This window comes from Sceloporus occidentalis, unplaced genomic scaffold, assembly GCF_023333645.1.
Source record: "Sceloporus occidentalis isolate IW3139 unplaced genomic scaffold, rSceOcc1.0.p SCAF_3, whole genome shotgun sequence".
NCBI lineage: Eukaryota > Metazoa > Chordata > Lepidosauria > Squamata > Phrynosomatidae > Sceloporus > Sceloporus occidentalis.
In genome coordinates this window covers 157,279,481-157,299,147 of record NW_028316983.1, presented here as the reverse complement: position 1 = coordinate 157,299,147, position 19,667 = coordinate 157,279,481, and the positions used below count along the sequence as shown (strand labels likewise).

General features: G+C 40.8%; 1 protein-coding gene across 1 annotated transcript in view; it reads left to right on the top strand.

Annotated features, from left to right (window-relative positions):
* Window positions 1-19,667, top strand: part of LOC149316969 (GPI ethanolamine phosphate transferase 1-like) — a 92,902-nt gene that overhangs the window by 56,160 nt on the left and 17,075 nt on the right. Inside the window, exons 23-28 of the mRNA XM_089516601.1 lie at window positions 1,502-1,588; window positions 3,997-4,052; window positions 5,576-5,651; window positions 7,728-7,801; window positions 14,594-14,636; window positions 17,394-17,446. Coding sequence (XP_089372727.1) covers window positions 1,502-1,588; window positions 3,997-4,052; window positions 5,576-5,651; window positions 7,728-7,801; window positions 14,594-14,636; window positions 17,394-17,446 — 389 coding nt within the window. The remainder of the gene's footprint in view (window positions 1-1,501; window positions 1,589-3,996; window positions 4,053-5,575; window positions 5,652-7,727; window positions 7,802-14,593; window positions 14,637-17,393; window positions 17,447-19,667) is intronic.

The following is a 19,667-nucleotide window of genomic DNA, read 5'->3' as shown; positions in this document are numbered from 1 at the left end:
TCCCTTTTTTTCACCAGCAAGCTGAGATGTTTTTAACTGAGCCGGCTTTTAATATATAATCATGTCAGGGTGTCTTTTATATGGGGTGGATACATTAGTGTTTTTTTAAAACTTTTGTATATTTTAATGTAATTTTGTACTATTTTAGTTCGACGATTTTCATTGTTTTTAAATTTTATTGTATTTTTTAAAATTATCTGTGAGCTGCCTTGGGTCCCTTTCTGGGAGAAAGGCAGCATACAAATGAACTGAAAAAATAAATAATATAGAAAGAGAGTTGCTTCCTCAAGTATCAAAGTCTCAAGCCATTTGCAGCTTTAAATAGTTATCACCAGGACCTTGAATTCACACAGGCAATGCATTGGCAACTCCATTGGAGCAAAATCCCTAGAAAAAGGAATGGACAACTTTGTCTGTGGAAATGTTGCTAAACTATTCCATCAATTCTAGCCATCCCAGCCAAAAGTGATGGATGCTGTTGCCCACCCCTATTCTAAAGACTTTGCACTGATATCCTAGAGCGTATACTCTGAGAAACTACAATGCATGACAGTAAGAGAAATCAAACAATATTTACTGTTTCCAGAACAGCTCTAAAAGAAGAAAGAAAGAAGATTAGTACAAAGTTAGGGTATGCTACCAAAAGTAAAGTATATTACTCCCCATATTGAGAAGTAGTTGTACCACTCTGTTCTGTGCTGATCAGACCACATCTGTGTCTGGTGCTGGATACCACATTACCACATGTTAAGAAGACTGGCTATCTTAACATGTCCAGAGAAGGGCAGCCAGGTCACTGAAGGGTCTGGAAACAAAGTCCTAAGAGGAACAGTTGAAAGATCTGGGTATATGTAGGCCAGAATAGGTAAGATTAAGGACACAGAGGATGTTTGAAAGGCCATCAGACAGAAGATAGACCATACATGTTATTTTCTTTGGAGAGCAGAACTAGAACTGATGGGCAGAAACTTCAAGGAGATAGATTTGAGTTGAATCTTAGATGTTTCCTAATGGGAAGAGAGACGATACTAGCATTTGCATTGCAGTAAGATGTATAGTTAGTTTATACATGTTAATTACACAGGAGGGAAGCAAGTTCATCTGTAGTGATAATTGGCACCTCAATTCTTTCCCTCCATACCTTATCAGAGAACTACAAAATCAACTTTTGTGAATTGCAAAAATATGTCACTTTCTAGTACATGTGGATGAAAGAAGAGAAAATAACAGAGCTAATGGAAAGGTCAGGGAGTTATTTCGTTACCTAAGGCAGCAGAAGTATTTCCACTTGATCATCCTCCTTGAACGATAACTTTCTTGAGAGAGTCATTAAAGTATAATAAAACTGTAGGAGAAGAGGCTTTCATTGCAATACAGGATGGCTTCTCTGAAGGAATAACTCTTTAATTTCTCATTTTCTCCCTGGAAAATACACCTTTTAATATCAATGTGATACCAACTGATGTTTCTTTTATTGATTTCTCTTACGCTTTCTTTATAGCTTGCTGTGCTCAGCTTTTCAAACACTACCGATATAACACAGTTTCGACAACTCCATGTGGATGACATCAGGCGATCTTTTTTCTTCGTATCCTTTTGGCGCTGTAGCAAAAACTCGAGCCTCAGCTTATGGCACAGATGCCCATGCTGCAGTGGAATGAGTTTCCTGTTGGGGCTGTGTGTGAAGATTATTTTTTGAAAAAAACACAGTTGTTTCTGGGAGAAGACTCAATAGGCAGGGCTGAAGCCACTGGTGGATAGGGCAAGAGGAAAGGTAGGGGATCGCCCTCTGTTTCTTTCTACTCCTTTCTCCTCACCAAGTAGGTTACCGGAGAAGGGGCAAATGACACTTGCAGAAACCTGAACTGGCTTTTTGAGGAGAGTTTTCATATTCAAATTTGTATTCAAATTAGGTTGAGGCCCTCATGATGTCAGGGTGGGGCCACCTTGATCCCAGTGCTTCAGGTTGCCCATACATTGCCTGAAGCCTCTGTTAACCTAATCTTCCACATGCAGGTTAGCATTATGACTGTTTAGCATCTTTATTAGTCAGCATCCTGATCATTTTGTTTTGTTCTATTCTTTTTCTTCCTCTTGCCTTCTCTCCCATAGGGTTTAAAATATCTGTATAGTTATAAATTTCAGCAGAAAGAATATTGACTCTTGCACTTTTTTGGCTATCCAGTTACTGAATGGTAAAGATGGGATAAACACTCATTAGGGAGCCAGCTTAGTATAGTAGTTTGAGCATTGGACTAGGACTGTGGAGACCAGAGTTCAAATCTTGGCTGAGCCAACCACTGGGTGAGTTTGGGCAAGTCATACTCTCTCAGACGATGGTAATGGCAAACTCCCTCTGATAGCTGCCAAGAAAACCCCATGATAGGTTCGCCTTAGGCCTGTCATAAGTCGGAAACAACTTGAAGACATACAGCAACAATGCCAACAACAAGAGATTCTTGCTCTGAATTTATTTGTAATCATATTTCCTTGACACTATGGAAAGCTACATCAATATACAGGTTGAGTCTCCTTTATCCAAAGTGCTTGGGACCAGAAGCATTTTGTATTTTAAATTTTAGAATATTTGCATATACATAGTGAGGAATCTGGAGATGGGACCCAAGTCTAGACATGAAATTCATACCAAATCCACATAGCCTGAAGGTAATCAGCATAGTCTGAAGGTATTTTATACATAATGCTTTTAATAATTTTGTGCATGAAACAAAGTCTGTGTACACTGAACCATCAGAAAATAAAAGTATAAATAGCTTGGCCACCCATAGGCACAAATTTGGATTTTGGAGTATCTTAGATTTACAGATAAGGGATACTCAATCTATTTTAAGTCTATCCCCCTCCCAAAAAAGCCGCCAACAGACCTAAAAATAATTTTAAAAGCTTTTTGGGGATAGTAATGGGTGTCTATATTTGCAGAGATAAAGATGGAGGCTGAAGGTTTGGGAGAAGGACAAGAAGTCATACTGGCCCCTCCTTCCTTTAAACTGCCATACAAGCAGAACTTTCTGTCATTAACCCTGTCTCAACAGTAAGGTAATGAGGCCTGGCTTAACCAGACAAAGGGGACTTGCTCTCACTTTCTTGAAAATGCTATAGTGGTTGATAAAAATAAGCTGGTTGGTCAAAATAATTATATTGTCTGAATCTTTCAGCTACTGCTTCTACTGCTTCAGTTGACATATTTAAAACCATGTGGCTTTAATGAAGTGACAGGATACAGAAGGGAATGAACTGATGCTGATGCAGTTGGCTATACAAGAGTGGGGAATGTTATTGGACTGTTGTTCACATGGTAACTCACCACTAGTTATGCTGGCCAGAGCTAATGGGAATTACAGTCCAGCAGCATCTAGGAACTTACACATTTCCCACTTCTCAGTGTTGGGATGAAGACTCACTTTTCCTGAGAAATGGATTGCAGGATATATTTTAATCTCTTTCAGGAAACTGTCACCCAGACAAGTGCATTGTTTGCAACCATGTACTCAAAGTACTAAGGGCCTCTGCAAACATTTGTTTACCACACCTTCATATATTTGTTACAGATATCACATGCTTACGCATTTTCTCCCTTCCTATGCCTTCCCTTGAGAAAAGCAGAAATTACAGCTTGAACTGGGAAATCCAAAATTTATTTATTGTGAGAAAATAGTTTAGTGCCAGTGTATGCTTGAAGAGGTGACCACTAATTTATAAATATGTGTTTTCTGTGTGTGTAAAATTAATAATAGATAGCTAATATTGACATGCTTTCCTAATTTTTGTTTGCAATCCCATGCATGGAACTTAATTCTGAGTAAAGCATACATAGGATTTGCAGCTCAAGTCCTTATTAGATCTCATTTGATGTTCCTGAGATGACCTGGTAATATTTAGCTTTATTTTATAAGTGTGCTGTCAGACATGCTGCTTTCATACATAACAAATAGGTTAAAGATGTGTTTCATTGTATATTTTCCTTAGCCTGTGCAGCTTTTCTTCATAGTGGCAGCTTTTTTTGGTACTGGAAACATAGCTTCTGTTAACAGGTAATTTTTTTCACTGTATCTGAAATATATATATTAAAAAATCATCACAGTGCATCCAGTCTTTCAGCTAAATACTCACTGAAACATGAAACTTGAGTAGATGTTTGAAAATTTCATAAATTATTTTATTTTGCATAATCTTAAATATTTATTGTTTTGAATAGTTTTATTTCTGACATGTGGAAAAGATATGCAGGAGGCAGAACCCCCTTGCTTCTGGTTTTCTAATTTTCACCAGACATTTCCCCCCACTAAATGAATAGTTTAGCAAAAATTACATGCATGCATGCTCGTACATAAGAGCCAGCATGGTGTAATGGTTTGAGGTTGTGGCCATTGAAATCCACTGGGTGACCTTAGGCAAGTCACATTTTCTCATCTTCAGAGGAAAGCAATGGCAACCCCCCTCGGAGCAAATCTTGCCAAGAAAACCTCATGATGGGGTCGCCTTAGGGTCGCCATAAGTTTGAAAGGACTTGAAGGCATGCAGCTACAAATATCCATACATGTATACATGTTATATACCTGTCTTAATATGCTGATTGCACCAGATCTTGGTTTCAGACGTTAAGCAATGTGTTGTCAGAAGCTAAGCAAGATCAGGCCTATAATACTTGGAAAAGAGACCACCAAAGAATACTAGTTGTTGTAGGCTATATTTAGAGGGGGGGAAACTTCCACGGAATAAATCTTGCCAAGAAAATCCAGTGGTAAATTCCCCATAAGTCAGAATCAGCATGAAAGCACATAACAATATATCCATGAAGTTGTATGCTTCCTCATCTGTCTGATGAAATTCCCCATCTTCAAAATGGTAGTTTTTTAAAAAGTCTGAAAGTTGGTGCTCAAATGCTAACAGGTCACTGAGAGCAGCAGGGAATGTGTCAACTCTTGTGCTCTGCAGGAGCTTCCATAAAAGACTGCATCTGGATAAATATCCATGTACTGACCTGACAGCTGCAAAAGCAGCCACAAATTGGGAAGCATTTTGTGAAACAAAGGTAATACAAGTAGCAGGCAAGAATTGTCACTTGCTAATGCCAAGAGGTCAAGCCAGCCTGCAAAAGTAAAAGCAACATTAAAAACCAGCTGTGTGTGGGCTCTTTCACACAGAGGAGGCAAGCATTAATAAAATGTGATTAAAATGTGGTAATAGCGTGATTGTGGGGAAGATTATTACACCCCCCGTGCACCTCTCCTGTTTGTGCCCCGTGCATAAGCTGTAATGGATGCATTGGGTGATTATTACCCAATGATGTGTCCATTACAGTTTACGCACAGGACACAAATGGGAGAAGCACACGGGATGTGATACTCCCCCCCGATCACGCTATTACTACATTTTAATCATGTTTAATTAACGCTTTTCTCCCATGTGAAAAGGTCCTTTGTCTCGCAAGATTTGTATATGATGCATCATATTTTTGTAGTAAGACAAAAATGGCATCTGCTATTTCCTAGTAGTAAACGCTAACTCCCAAATAGATATGACTATTTATTTTGTTCTCATTTTGGGCTTCTAGCTTTGATCCAACTTCAGTCTATTGCTTCTTGACAGTTTTCAGCCCGTTCCTGATGGGAGGCTTGCTGTTGTGGAAGGTTAGTAAATATATATGTGTATGTTACTATGTAAATGTAACAGTCCGTTACAGAGCTATTGTTAGCTGGGAAGCATGGCTTTGCATTTTATCTCTGTTTTGCATGATCCCATCCTGAAACAGCAAGGAAGTGATTGGAATGTCAATGCTAGGTTCGTAAAAATGGTTATACAAGGTCAGGAAAGTTTGACAGTGGCCAATAGGCCCTCTCTGAGCTTTGAAATGTGACCTTTCATAAGCTGTGAATCAAGCTAAATAGAATAAATATTAATGAAATAAGAAGTATAATTCCATATGAATTTATATTAATAGCTGCTGCTCACAGCAGTAAATCACAATAAAATGTAAAAATATAATATAATATTATATTATAATTTAATAAAATAAGCCCATGAAATGTTTGGATAGATGAGGTTGTGTATCAGAAGTCACATATACCTCGGAGTTTTGTAGTAGTTTGAACGTTGTGCTACAGCTCTGGAAGTCAGGGTTAAATCCTGCTTGGCCATGAAACCCACTGGGTGATCTTGTCACATGTTCTCAGTCTCAAGGGAAGGCAATGGCAAACCTCATCTGAACAAATCTTGCCAAGAAAACCATATGATAGATTCTGTCATGGGATTTTCTTGGCAAGATTTGTTGAGAGAAGGTTTGTCATTGCCTTAAGGTTGCCATAAGTAAAAAATATCTTGAAGGCGCACAACAACAGTTGCACTGAAAATATTTGTTGAATAAAAAGTATTAAGAAAAACATAGATCAAAATGTTTGGCCTCCCAAATGGAAATCGCAACAACAGATGAAGCTGCTGAAAGAAAGGGAAAAAAACTGCATACATTTTGGAAGAAGTTTTCAAGTGGTCTCTGGAAGGATCCATCCATCCTTCTATAGTATCCAAAGTGTATCTGATCTGTTTGTTTCATTTGACAAGTGCCTACTGTTGGTTTTGAATAAAAACATTGAAGGGGAAGGAAGAAGTTACATATACTGTACCTACTTGTACTGGAGCTAGACTGCTTTCATTTAAATGGATAAGAATCTGATGAGAATACTTCACCTCTTCAGCAATCCTGCCACAGTTTCCAGGCAAAGTGGATGAAATGGACAAAAAGTTTATCACTTGTACTTTATTTTGTCTCTCAAGTGTACAATTGTTCACTACATGTAACTCAGGAATGCAAGATTTTTCACTTTTCACAAGTCATGAAGTTATACAGCATTACCAAGTATTTCACAAGCCACCTCTCTAAATCCCATGAAACAATAGCACTACGTCAATTAAGTCTTCAAATGCTTTTGTTACACTTGCACTAATAATTCCAAACTAGCACTTAAAAATATTATCAGATTTATATTTACATATGGATAAGTCTTGTAGGAACTTACATTAATAGGATACTCATCACGATACTAAGCCATGTGTATAGTGCATTGTGTTCCTTTCTGCATTGATTGTAGTACATTTAGCAATTTGCCACCAAATTTAGGTGTCAAACCATCATGTCTTCTTTATTCACAACAGGGATACAACTGCTTAGTTGTCCAGATTCTCAGGAACAAATGAAAAAATGAATCATATCAATGCCAGTGAATGGCTAATATGTATCTAGTGGTTTTTGAATTGTACTTCAGGGAGTTGTGACTGTGGAAGCTATCAATGTTTTTCCATTGAAAAAAAGTAAAGATGCATTGCTTGGAAGACAGCATTTTTTCCACTAGTGGTTTTCCTTAGAAATATATAACCCCAAAAGATTAAAACAACAACAATATTGGCATAATACATTTACTGCAGCCTTTCTAAAACGGTGTTAGGTTTGTTGAGAGTAAGGTCTGATGAGATGAGATGAGTTGTCAATACATGCTAAAATGCAGCATTGCTATAACTGAAGCTAATGCATCAGTCAAGTAGATAAAATACTTTGATTGTTGCTTAATTGATTCTTGGGTTCAAAAGATGATGTAAACTCATCTTTTGGAATTGCTAGGTTGTATGTGAAAAGTAGAAACTGTTCATGAGTGGTCCTCTGTTGTTTTCTGAGAGATTGCTGTTAGCGTAATATCATTCTGTGTCCTCAACAGGTTGCAATCCCTTTTGTTCTTGTGTCCTGCGCTTTTGAAGCTGTTCAAGTCACAACCCAATTATCATCTAAAAGGTACAGTAAATACTTCTACCAAAGCAGCAGTTTCTTCAGGGTTCATTATGGAATATGAGTCCTCTGCTTTGTAAATTTCTGTGTTGGGTATGATTTTCCATATTGTTCTTTTTAGAAGGAATTTGAACTTATCAAACCTCTGACCAAGAAACAAAAGATTGGCGAGGTACAGACCGCCAGAAAGAGGCGCCAGGGCGGCGCCTCTCTTTGCTGCGCAGGAGTGCCACAGCATACAAATTGTGCAACACTGCTGCGCAGCAAAAAAGGAGCTCCAAAAAGCGACTCCTTTTTGTGGCACTGCAAAGCGCCAGAGATGGCGCAGTTACGTCGCAGCTGCACAGCCCCATTTGGAGGCAGTGCAGCTGCAACGTCATCGTTACGCGTGCCGTCTGTATGGTGCTGCATAACGGCGGCGTGTGCATAACATACTAGGGTTGCGGGGCATGTGCACGCGCCACCCCGAGGCAAGCCTAGCACGTCGTGGACACGCCGCAAAGGGCCCATCTGTACAGGGCCATTGTTTAAAACAGATTCTCTAGTGACTTAATTGTTAACTGTGTCTTCATAAGTATCTATTTTCCAAGTGCACTGTACTGTACTGTAAAATGGAAGTTAAAAAATAGTTGGTGCACAAATATTAACAGGTCACTGAGAGCAGCAGTACACAATCGATTGAGTGGGTCCGCTCTAGTTGGAATTAATTAACAGTGTTCTAGTCATGATGTTAAGGCTGTAACCCAAGGATGGGAAATATGTGGCCCACCAAATGTTGCTAGGTTGTAGCTCCCATTATCCTTCACCATTAGCTATGGTGGTTAGAAACCAATTATAACTGCAATCCAACAACATCTAGGGCAGTGGTTCCCAACCTGTGGTTTGGGACCCCTTTGGGGGTCGAATGACCCTTTCATGGGGGTCGCCTAAGACCATTGGAAAATGCCTATTTAATTACAGTTATGAAGTAGCAACAAAAATAATTTCATGGGTTTGGGTCACCACAACATGAGGAACTGTATTAAAGGGTCATGGCATTAGGAAGGTTGGGAACCACTGATCTAGGGGTTCACACATGCCCCATCCCTGGTGTAACTTCTGAATGGTCAGTTAGGCTGTGTGGTTTTGTGGTTCTGTGACAATGGGTAGAACATCCCCCCTCCATGTTTTGGCTGGCATGCTAGTTTTCTCTATGAAGTGCTGCTGATGGTATTTTCAAACATTCAAGTCTGCTCACTTCCAGTCTGAAATGGTGCATCCCACCAAATGTATACATTAGAATCTGATGATTTTCCAGCTGTAGAACAGTATTTGGACACAGTTCATACACTTTTGGGGTGGGAAGGAGGACAGCATGATGGAGGAGCAAACACACACTCAGTATACAGCCAAACACTCTGTAAAGAGGACCAACCATTCACATGGCTGTTCAGTTCACAGGGACCTTTTCTTCCTGCCACACAAAGTACAGGAGAATTCTGAAAGTATGCTTTTGTGTATGGGCCTCCATTTGTGGAGAACTCACATCACATGCTTTTAGATGGATTTTCTTTTTATGCAGTGACAGCTGTGGCTGGATAGGTGTTTGATAATTGTTGCACTCCAACCAAGACCATCATTAGTTCTGTCTGTTCTTGTTCTTCCCTATCATATCTATTCTGTAACACAACATAATCAAATTTAAGCAAAAGCTAAAATTTTTATTGAAGATTCCCGCCTCCCCCCCGGTGTTTGGTCCTGACTGTGATATAAACCAGAAACGAGTGTAGGTTATTATAGGTGATTTCCAGTTGTCTTATTAGTTAATATATTATCTCTATGTGGGATCATCCCTGGTAGTTTTGACAATACTTTCAACAACATAATGGGATCCATTTGTGCATCTGCTTTGTGAAAAGCAAATAAGCTTGCAAACTAATATGTACTGACTGGATTTGTCACATTTTTTGTGAGCTCAGAGTCATAGAATCATAGATTTGGAAGGAGACCTATAGGTCATCAGGTCCAACCCCCCCCCCCCCCCATGCAGGATTGCCAATAGAATCATAGAGTTGGAAGGGATCCCATGCAAGGTACTGTTGTAAGGTACTATTAACCTACTAAGCTTGATGCTTGATAGTGTGGTCAGATTTGTGTTTTTTTCCTTAGAAAGAAATCATTTGTTAGAAGTGATAGTGATTTTGCTTAGTGCCATGATATAGCACATTTTAATGAAATTTCACGCTGTAACTGATAGTACTTTTCTAATTATAATTCTTACGAATTAAATTATTATTACAGTTAATGACCCATCTCCTCTTCCTGCTACTAGGTCAGCTGTTTGCAGAATTATTTTAGTGCAAGTCCCTGGCAAAACCAGTCATTAGCAATTTAGAACAGTGCTCACTTAGCCTAATATTTCAGTCGCTTAATGAAAAGATAAAGATAATGAGGCGGTCTTTAACTGTATTTCATTTCACTTGCTCATAGTCCATTTTGTTCCTTGAAATGTGCTTTTCCAAATTGAAATGGTCTTGGGTACCAAAAACCTGGTTAACTAAGTCTTGTACTGCAAGGGTAAGAAGAAATCAATACTCAGCCATTCATGAACCTGGTGGAGGTTTATCATTGAATGGCCTTCACTAAAGATCATCTGCCTTATCAGTGCAGAACAAATAAAAATAAAGCTCTGGTACAGCCAAGGATGTAGTGGTTCAAGAGGTTAAGATGCTGACTCTGTTGACTGCAAGATTGGCAGATTGGCAGTTCAAGGCCCAGGTGTCATGTGATAGGGTGAGCTCCCATCACTAGTCCCAGCTTCTGCCAACCTAGCAGTTTGAAAGCATGCAAATGCAAATAAATAAGTACCTCAAGGTATATATAAGAAAGCTGGGCCAAAGCTAACAAAATGAAATTCAACACAGAGAAATGTAAAGTACTGCACTTAGGGCAGAAAAATGAAATGCACAGATATAGGATGGGGGACACCTGGCTTAAGGAGACTACATGTGAAAGGGATCTAGGGCGGGTTACAGACCGCCTATTTGGGGCAGGCTGTACCCGCCCCTTTCCCCGGTATATCGGGGCTTCAGTGGCCAGAACGGCAGCCGCTGAGGCCCTGATCCGCCGCTTTTCAGACTGCGGGGAAGTGGCAAAACGCCGCTTCCCCGCAGCCTGAAAAGGGGTGTCCTTGGGGCTTGAAGCCCCAAGGACACCCCGCAACGGCGGGGAGGGGGAGAAAGGGCCACTTGGCCCCTTTCTCCCTTGCTTCGCTGGGCAAAGCCGTCTGAAAGCTGCGCCCAGCGAAGCAAAGCGGCGCTGCAAACCAGGAAGGAGCTCCAAAACGGAGCTCCTTCCTGGTTCGCGCTAAGGGTGCACTAGGCGCCCTGGCACGGAGCGAGGACGTCACATCCGCGCCGCCCCGTATAGAGGCGGCGCGGCCGTGACGTCCTCATGGCGGTGGCCATCTGGAACGGCCGTCGTCATTTTTTACGCGCAGAGCGCGTACTTTCATGGCAGTGTGTAACCCGCCTAGGAGTCCAAGTAGACCACAAGTTGAACATGAGTCAACAGTGCGATGCAGCAGCTAAAAAGGCCAGGTATAGTGTCTAGATCAAGGGAAGTAATAGTGCCACTATATTCTGCTTTGGTCAGGCCCCACCTGGAATACTGTGCCCAGTTCTGGGCACCATAATTCAAAAAGGATGTTGAGAAGTTGGAGCGTGTCCAGAGGAGGGCGACTAAAATGATGAAGGGTCTTGAAATTATGCCCTATGAGGAATGACTTAGGGGGCTAGGGTTGTTTAGTCTGGAGAAGAGAAGGTTAAGAGGTGATATGATAGCCCTGTTTAAATATTTGAAGGGATGTCATATTGAGGAGGCAGTAGGCTGCTCCAGAGAACAGGACCCGGAACAATGGATGCAAACTGCAAGAAAAGAGATTATTAGGAGGAACTTCCTGACAGTAAGGGCTGTTCGACTGTGGAACACTCTTCCTCGGAGTGTAGTGGAGTCTCCCTTCCTTGGAGGTCTTTAAACAGAGGCTGGATGGCCATCTGTCGGGGATGCTTTGATTGAGAGTTTCTGCATGGCAGGGGGTTGGACTGGATGGCCCTTGTGGTCTCTTCCAACTCTATGATTCTAAGTACCACTTCTCTGGTAAGATAAACAGCAGTTCTGTGCAATCTTGCTAGCCACATGACAACAGAGTTGTCTTTGGACAAAGCTGGCTCTCTGGCTTATTAACGGTGATGAGCACTGCCCCCTACAGTCAGCCACAACTTGACTACTTTGTCAAAGGAGAATACCTTTACCTTTTACAGCCTTGCCTATCCTCTGCTACATGCACACTGCAGAAATAATCCAGTTTGATAACACTTTAACTGCCATGGCTCAATGGTATGGAATTATGTGAATTGTAGTTTTGTGAGACATTTAACCTTCTCTGTCAGAGTGCTTTGGTGTCATGACAAACTGTAATTCCCAGTGATCCATCCAAAACCCTGCACATGGCTAGGCTCCCCATTTCTGCATCAAGAGAGCCCTGGTGGTACAGTGGTTAAATGCCTGTACTGCAGCCATTCACTGACAAAGTTCAGTGTGAGTTCAATACCAGCTAGGGGCTCAGGGTTGACTCAGCCTTGCATCCTTCCGAGGTCGCTAAAATGAGTACCAAGCTAGTTGGGGGCAATTAGCTTACACATTGTAAACTGCTTAGGGAGTGCTTAAGTGCACTGAAAAGTGGTATACTTGCTATTGCTTGCTATTGCATCAGATGGGGCAACTAGGGGGCTTCTCAGATGGATCGCCAGACATCACAGATAAGGAGAGTGGAGAGCACTGTCTAAACAGCCCGGTTTTGCTGCAGAGTTTCTTGGAAACTCCATGCAGAATCAGCACTATTTTACCCTAGAGTAGGCTCTTTACCCCAGGGTCAGAGACTCTGGATTCGTATCTGTACAGGCAGGATCGGGCCCAATCCCACAATGGAGTTTTTGACCTGCATTGTCTAAACTAGATGACATGAGGCCAGGGGGACAACTCCAGAGAAAACTTCATTTGAGCAGTGACTCACCATGGCTCAGTCTTAGAAATGGTAGGTCAGAGGCAGAGTAACCTGTGCCACTTCAGTTGTGTTGGATTCTCAGCTTCCAACTGCCCTGGACAGCTTAGCCAGTGGTCAGGTCCAAGGGGCGTAGGACAGTGCAGATACAACTTATACCCAATGCCTCCCATGCCCCAATAACTGCATGAAGAAGTTTAGGATAGGCCAAGAGAGACTGACTAACTGCTTCAAAGTAACCCAAAGAGATTCATGAGCTTTTAATCAAATCTGCTTGGAATCTAGTGTTACGTTTGCTACACTTGCTTTTATGGTCATTTCCTACAGGACTGAATAAACTCAAGCTTATTCCACCTTCTCACTTACCTGCAAGTATAAGGCAAGGCTTCCTAGCAAACTGGAGGTTACATGTCACATTTTCTTATAAATAAAGCTATAACTGAATCCACAGTGATTCTAGAACTGTTTTAAAGAGGTGGTGGGGAGGTAAAATTGGCAGGCAGATTGTTATTAATTTGGCCTACTTGCAGGTATTTGCAGGGGGGGGGGAGATTACTTTTCTCATGCATTGTATGAAGACTCATCCAAGCAGAATATGTACATGGAACTGGCCTCCTTGTATTCAGTGTAGTATATTCCCAAGTAAATGTGCATAGGATAGATTGTAGGCAGCCTTTCTCATTCCTAGGAGGTCTCAACAACTTGTTTCTTAGTGCTTAACCATTTGGTACACTGATGACTGATAATGGCTGAGGAGGCTCAATTCCAGAACAGACTTGGTGATCCAATTTTGCCAGTTCATTTCAGTGGGGATTCAGCCCCCTTAGCCATCTCTGGGGGAGGGTTTGATTCCCCTATACTTCCAACTGTCCCAGGGTTGATGTACTCCTCCATCCAATCTAAAATCCTTTTGTACCTACTCGACTGTTTCACATGTAGGACAGTGTAAGGTGTTTCAGGCTTTGTGCCCCCAAACAGTTGATTTGATACAAAGCCAGAGAGAGGGACATCTTGGGAAACAGCTTTCTATTTGTTTCTAGTCCTTCTGGTTTTCAAGATAATCTTGAGTTAGCGTAACAATAGTGCACATATACAGGGGTAACCATGGTGGCCACATAATAAAGTACAGCATCATCCAAAATCCACAAGACAGTGATACCTGATAAAAGTATCACTGTCTTGTGGATTTTGGATGATACTGTACATAACAACAGTGGTTATAGTAGGGGATTAGAATTGGGGATGCCCAGGGTTTTTCATCTTCTCCACGGGGAAATAGTTACAAAGGAGTGTGTGCAGACCATCTACCATATTAAGTTTGTTTTAGGAAACATCACAAATGTGTCTTGAAAAGTGTGAATGATCCCTACATGAAATATTGGAAGCCTGTCAGAGGTTCCAGTAATCTGTGGCCTAAAAAGGTTTTCCTTGCCTTGTGAATACTGGAAGAAAAAGAAATGTAAAAATAATGTGGCAATAGGGAAACTGGTTTCTTATGGTAGTTATAATTAAAGAGGTCATGAAATTCAGCTTACCTTAATGGCGAGTTTGATAGTCTTTTGGGCTAACATGCAGGATCCTGAAACAGAGCACTATCAAACTAGATCAAAGGAGAATGGCCCTCCACCTTGTAAACACACTTTGTCATATTCTTGGAATTCTACGAAGCTTTGTTGTTGCACTGTTGAACTATGAATTATATTCCTCCTCTGACGTGTGTGCTCTCTCTCTCTTTCTCTCTCTCTCTTTTTCCCCAGGCTTTTCCTCATTGTTCTTGTGATTTCAGACATCATGGCTTTGGTAAGCTACTGTTGGACATTCTGTACAAATAAGATCAAAACACAGAGAGCTCTGCTAATTCAATCAAGAGATATCTGAATTAGTTTCAGACTTCAAAGTCTCTAGAACTAGGGCAGGGAGTTGAACTGAAACCTTGCATAATTGCAGATGGGAATCCCCCCCCCTTTTTTTTTTTTTTTTACAATCCTTTGTACATCATCTAATGAATGCATCAGAAGAGACATCATCTTTATTACTTCATTTCTTTCACTGTGCTATTTTTAAGTCAGCAATGCTAGGATTTCATCTACTTCATACCAAATGTTCAAGACAGTGAGTGAAAGGGAATGCCAGATGCACCTGGGTGCCTACTTTAATTTTTCATCCTTTTCTTCCCTGTCTTCAGAACAAAAGAAAAAATATGTCATGGTCTGCCCTCATTTTTCAAAGGAGATGTCAGAATAACCAAGTGAAACGTTGGGGTAGATGGGAAGGAGACCCAAAGAGGCATAAATGATGCTGTTCATGTACACAGTGTGAGGTGGGGTGAGGAGAAGAATACCCACCATTTAAATTTAAGATCAAGAATTATTAAATGTCACATTTTTAAAAATGAAAAAATTGTACACATTTTCCTCAAAACATATTCATTGGCTATAGTATATTTACACATTGTAACATGGCTTGAGAGATGTGTTTTCAAAGCTGTAGGGGAAGGGATTGCATTATTTTGTGTTCTCACATCCCGTAATTTCCCTGCGGGATTTAGTTGAAGTGACAACACCTTCTGCTTTCGTTATGTCACACCATGGAGCTACTGCCATACAAGAAATTTATCTAATGTTAGACATAAGAGCAGTGATTCTCAACCTTTGGTCCTCTAGATTTTTGAGACTTCAACTCCCAAAATTCCTGAACATTGAGCATACTGACTGGAACATCTGGGAATTGAAGTCCAAAACATCTGGAGGCCCAAAGGTTGAGAACCACCGCATAAGAGACTGTCATCATTTTAATTACAGAGTAATCAACAAATAAAATGGGGGAGGGAGTGGGAATGAAGGGAATTTGTGGTTTTTTCAAGTCCCAATCCATAAAGTCTGCTCACTCAGTCTGATCTTTAAAATACATAAAGAAGTTTTTTTTAAAAAAAAAATTAAAATACACAAAGAAGTGGCATGGCAGTTATTTGACTTGGTTCAGATAATCCAGCATATAGGCGGAAATATTTACAAGCATATACAGCGCGGCCATATACAGTGGGCTTGCTGTACGTGGATTTTAGCTTACACGCATGGCAAGCCCAGAAGGACAAAATGGCATGTGTGCAAGAGCGCACCGCCATAGAAACCAATGCAATTTGAGCGTATGTGTTTTTTCCCATATGTGGAGGGGTCCAGAACGGATCCCCCGCTTTTATGGATAAATTCAAGGTAATTGCCAGCTCAGAAGATTGTATTTATCGTATGAAAAGCAGAAGTGGGCAAATTGCATCCAATGCACTGCAAATGTCCTCCAGGACTCTGAGTGTAGCTTCCAGTGTTTCGTTTTCTAAAACAAGTGACTTCAGCTCATTTTTACTTTTGAGGGAAATAGCCTTCTTCTGGGCCTGAAACAGGTTATTTGCAGAAGTGCTCCCCAGAGACTCTAGAGGCCTTTTTTAATTTTAAAGAAGGTGGAAGCAGAGGTGCAGGGTGCATGTCTCCAGTATCCAGGGAGAACTAGACAACAGTGAAGACTGAAGGCCAGGTTCAGAATTGGGGATTCCTTCACTTAGGCTGCAGTCCTACTTACCTGAGAGGAAGCTCATTGAATGTGACTGAGTAGATATGTATCAGGTTGCTCTCTTAATCCTGCCTTGGAATTGTCTGCTTAGAGCTGTAATTGTATTATATATAGATACTCACAAGGATATCACATAATAGCTGGAGATTTTTCTGTACTGATTAGCATCTGAGTGGTCAGTTCTTCCTTTCTGAGTGACACTGTGGTTTATGGCTACTTTCTCTTACTCAGAAGATGAATATAGGCACACTGTTGTGTCTTGAGTGTAAACACATTTTGCTAGGGACAAAAGTCTGGAAGGCTGTGCCCCCTTTGATGTTTATTGGGCTACAGGTCTCATTATCAGTGCCTAGAATGGCAGGGACTGGGGAAAGCTGGAGCCAACAATATCTGGAAGGCCACAGTTTCCACCCTCATGCTATAATCCTTTAGTATGTACAGGGCTTTATAACAGTAATACCAATACATGCCTTTTCTTCCCTGTGAGATTCTAGTGAAATATACATTATGCATCCCTGCTTCTGCAAGTAGTAGCCAATGTGGTGAGATGGCAAAGCAAATGCAAGTCAATTTATGGGTCATTTTTCACTAGACACTAGAAGAGATGTGCATTTTTGGAGGCTGCAGTCCTAGAATTACCAGTCAGCATGGCCAGTGGCCATGTTGACAGGGGGGTTCTCTGGGCTTCAGTCCAAAAAGGTAATTCTGCCAAGCTCTGGCAGATTCACACTGCTTATAATATCAAGCTGGACCCAAAGAGTTCATAGTTGAAGAGAAACCTGAACCTATCTCCCTCTTGTTTGAGCCCACCTCCCTAATTACATCTTTCCTGAGCTGTTCGTTGTTCAGTTCAACATTATTGGATGGGCATCATTTACTAAAACAGTTAAATGCTGTGCACGAGCCGCTTGAAATTTGAGCCTTGTCATTCTCCTTGTGCAATGTTTGTTTACTGAACAAAATTGTGTTCTTTATTTTTTCTCTCTCTCCTAGCACTTCTTCTTTCTGGTTAAAGATTATGGAAGCTGGCTGGATATTGGAACAAGGTACAAGGCAATGATTATATGAACTTCCACTTTTTCTTCTTCCTCATTTGCAGTGCATAAAATACACATGGCTTACCATGTTTATCTGAGTATAGTTTATAATGTGGTCTTTACTAAAATGCTGTCTGCTGCCTACTCCTGCCCTAATCATAGATGATGTTCCAGTGGCATTAACATCTGTTTACTTACCAAACTCCTAATTCAGTTATTTCATTTTTTCCCTACTTATTTATGTTTCTTGGCTTGTTGTGTTCTCTTGTGGGTGATTTGATGTAATGGCTGGACAGTAATAAATATATTTTCCCTGCTGTCCCTGTCAGCCCTGCCCATTTTAACCATCTCTCTGTTTATACCACTGATGGCTCCCCTTCAGTCATAATCGTACAGACTATTTTCCTAAACAGAAGGGCTTCTGATTTTTGAAAATTTTGTTGGGCCAGGTTTTTGAAATTCAAAGAGAACAGTTGTAAATTATTTAGAAGTTTCAAGCTTCCAAATGCTTAAATGACATTCCTGAATGGCTGTCTGATATCTTATTTTAATGTTTTTGGGTTGAAACAGACGGTCCCGATACAGCAGGCTGTGGCCACTCCGGTGCAATTTGCGCCATGGCCGGGCAACTGCACACACCCAGCCCTGATCTGGGTCGCTACCGTGGTTTTGAACCAGTCTGGCAAAAGGAGTGGTATTTTACCGTTCCTTTTTGGCCTGGTTCTTTGTAAAAGTCGTGGCCTCAGTGCAGTTTCCAGCCGCTCTCAGGATGCACATCATCTAAATGCCACACCCCAAATGTGGCTGGAAACCAGTTTACTTGGCCTGTCTGTTTCAGGCCTTTGTCCTTGTTGAGCACAGTGTTTCAGTGAAGTGACAAGTGTGGTGCCCACAGCTAAGGTGTAAAAGTAGAATTCTGCCTTTGAATATGATGCAACTCTCCCCCATCCTTAGCTTCTTCACTAACAAGAGCTTGGTAGTGGCACCTAGTGAAAAGGTGTGGTGGGGCACCTCTTCCCAAAATAGCACGTGGAACCCTCTGCTAAGTCCATGATATGCCCGTGGTGTTTGGAAAGCTGCTTTTTGAAAAGTAATTTGCTCCCATTTCTCATTGCAATAGAGAACAGTGATTAATTGCCATTGCCTGTTACAATGAAAGAGAATGCCTTGTTATATTGTGCATTTTGTTACTGACTACTTTGAGGGGCGAAGGAGAAAATTACATAAAACTGGAAAAATTCCTCTCAAAATACCTATAAAAATGCCTTCAAACGTTGAAAAGGAAACTAGAAAATATTACAGTACTTATTAAACTGAGATGTAACCTTTTTTGAATTAATTGCAAAATTGCAAAATTTTAAATATATCTTGGCCTCACCCTTGTTACCCTCCCCACTCAAGTTAATGTGTCTTGAATGTCATTATGTCCAAGTTCTTGTCTTACTCCTTTTGTGCTGGGGTGGTTCTGTTTTGATGGTGAGGTCCACAGCTCTAGCATCCTCAGTGGTAATTCAAATGAGTCTAGGAGATGGAAGCTTGTTTTTATTTGATTGTCATTGGTTAGGCATAAGCATCATCTGCTGTCTCACCTGACCACCTTTGAATTGCCTGCCAGTATCCAGTGATTTTGGCACACATCCTATAATTGCCTAGCAACCGCTAAACAGTTTCTCAATACTCTGAACCAGTTTTCCCTGCTCAGTTTTCTTAAGGTGCTGCAGAATTCTTTTTTTCCATAAAGCTATTTCAGAAAACTGTTCTTAGTCCTGATAATGTTTTGGAAAGCAGCTTACCTGTAAGTCTTTTATTTGGAGACTGGGAAAAGGTCAGTGTTTGTTAATAGGGAAAAATCTGACAATTACATATGAGCGTGTTGAATTTTCCTGAACTGCTAATGATCGCACTACTTCTTTACTATACTTTATTCAGTGTATTATTGTGGCATTTATATTCCAGTGCATTTCTGCATTTAATTGGCCTGCCATTTTTCTGCTTCTCGTAGATCATTAATAAGGATAGTAAGTGATACCACATCCTGTCGCTACTTCTAGTGGTATAGTGCTCAGTAAATGGCAAAACTAGTGGTGGGTCTATTCCCTTTAGTGACAAATTCTCATGTACCTCTTCAGCTATAAAGAAAGAACACATATTTCAATAATCATGGGGCTGGCACTTATTGGAATTTCTCCCCTTCTGTCATCTGTTGTGAAACTGATCTGTCTCTTGACTG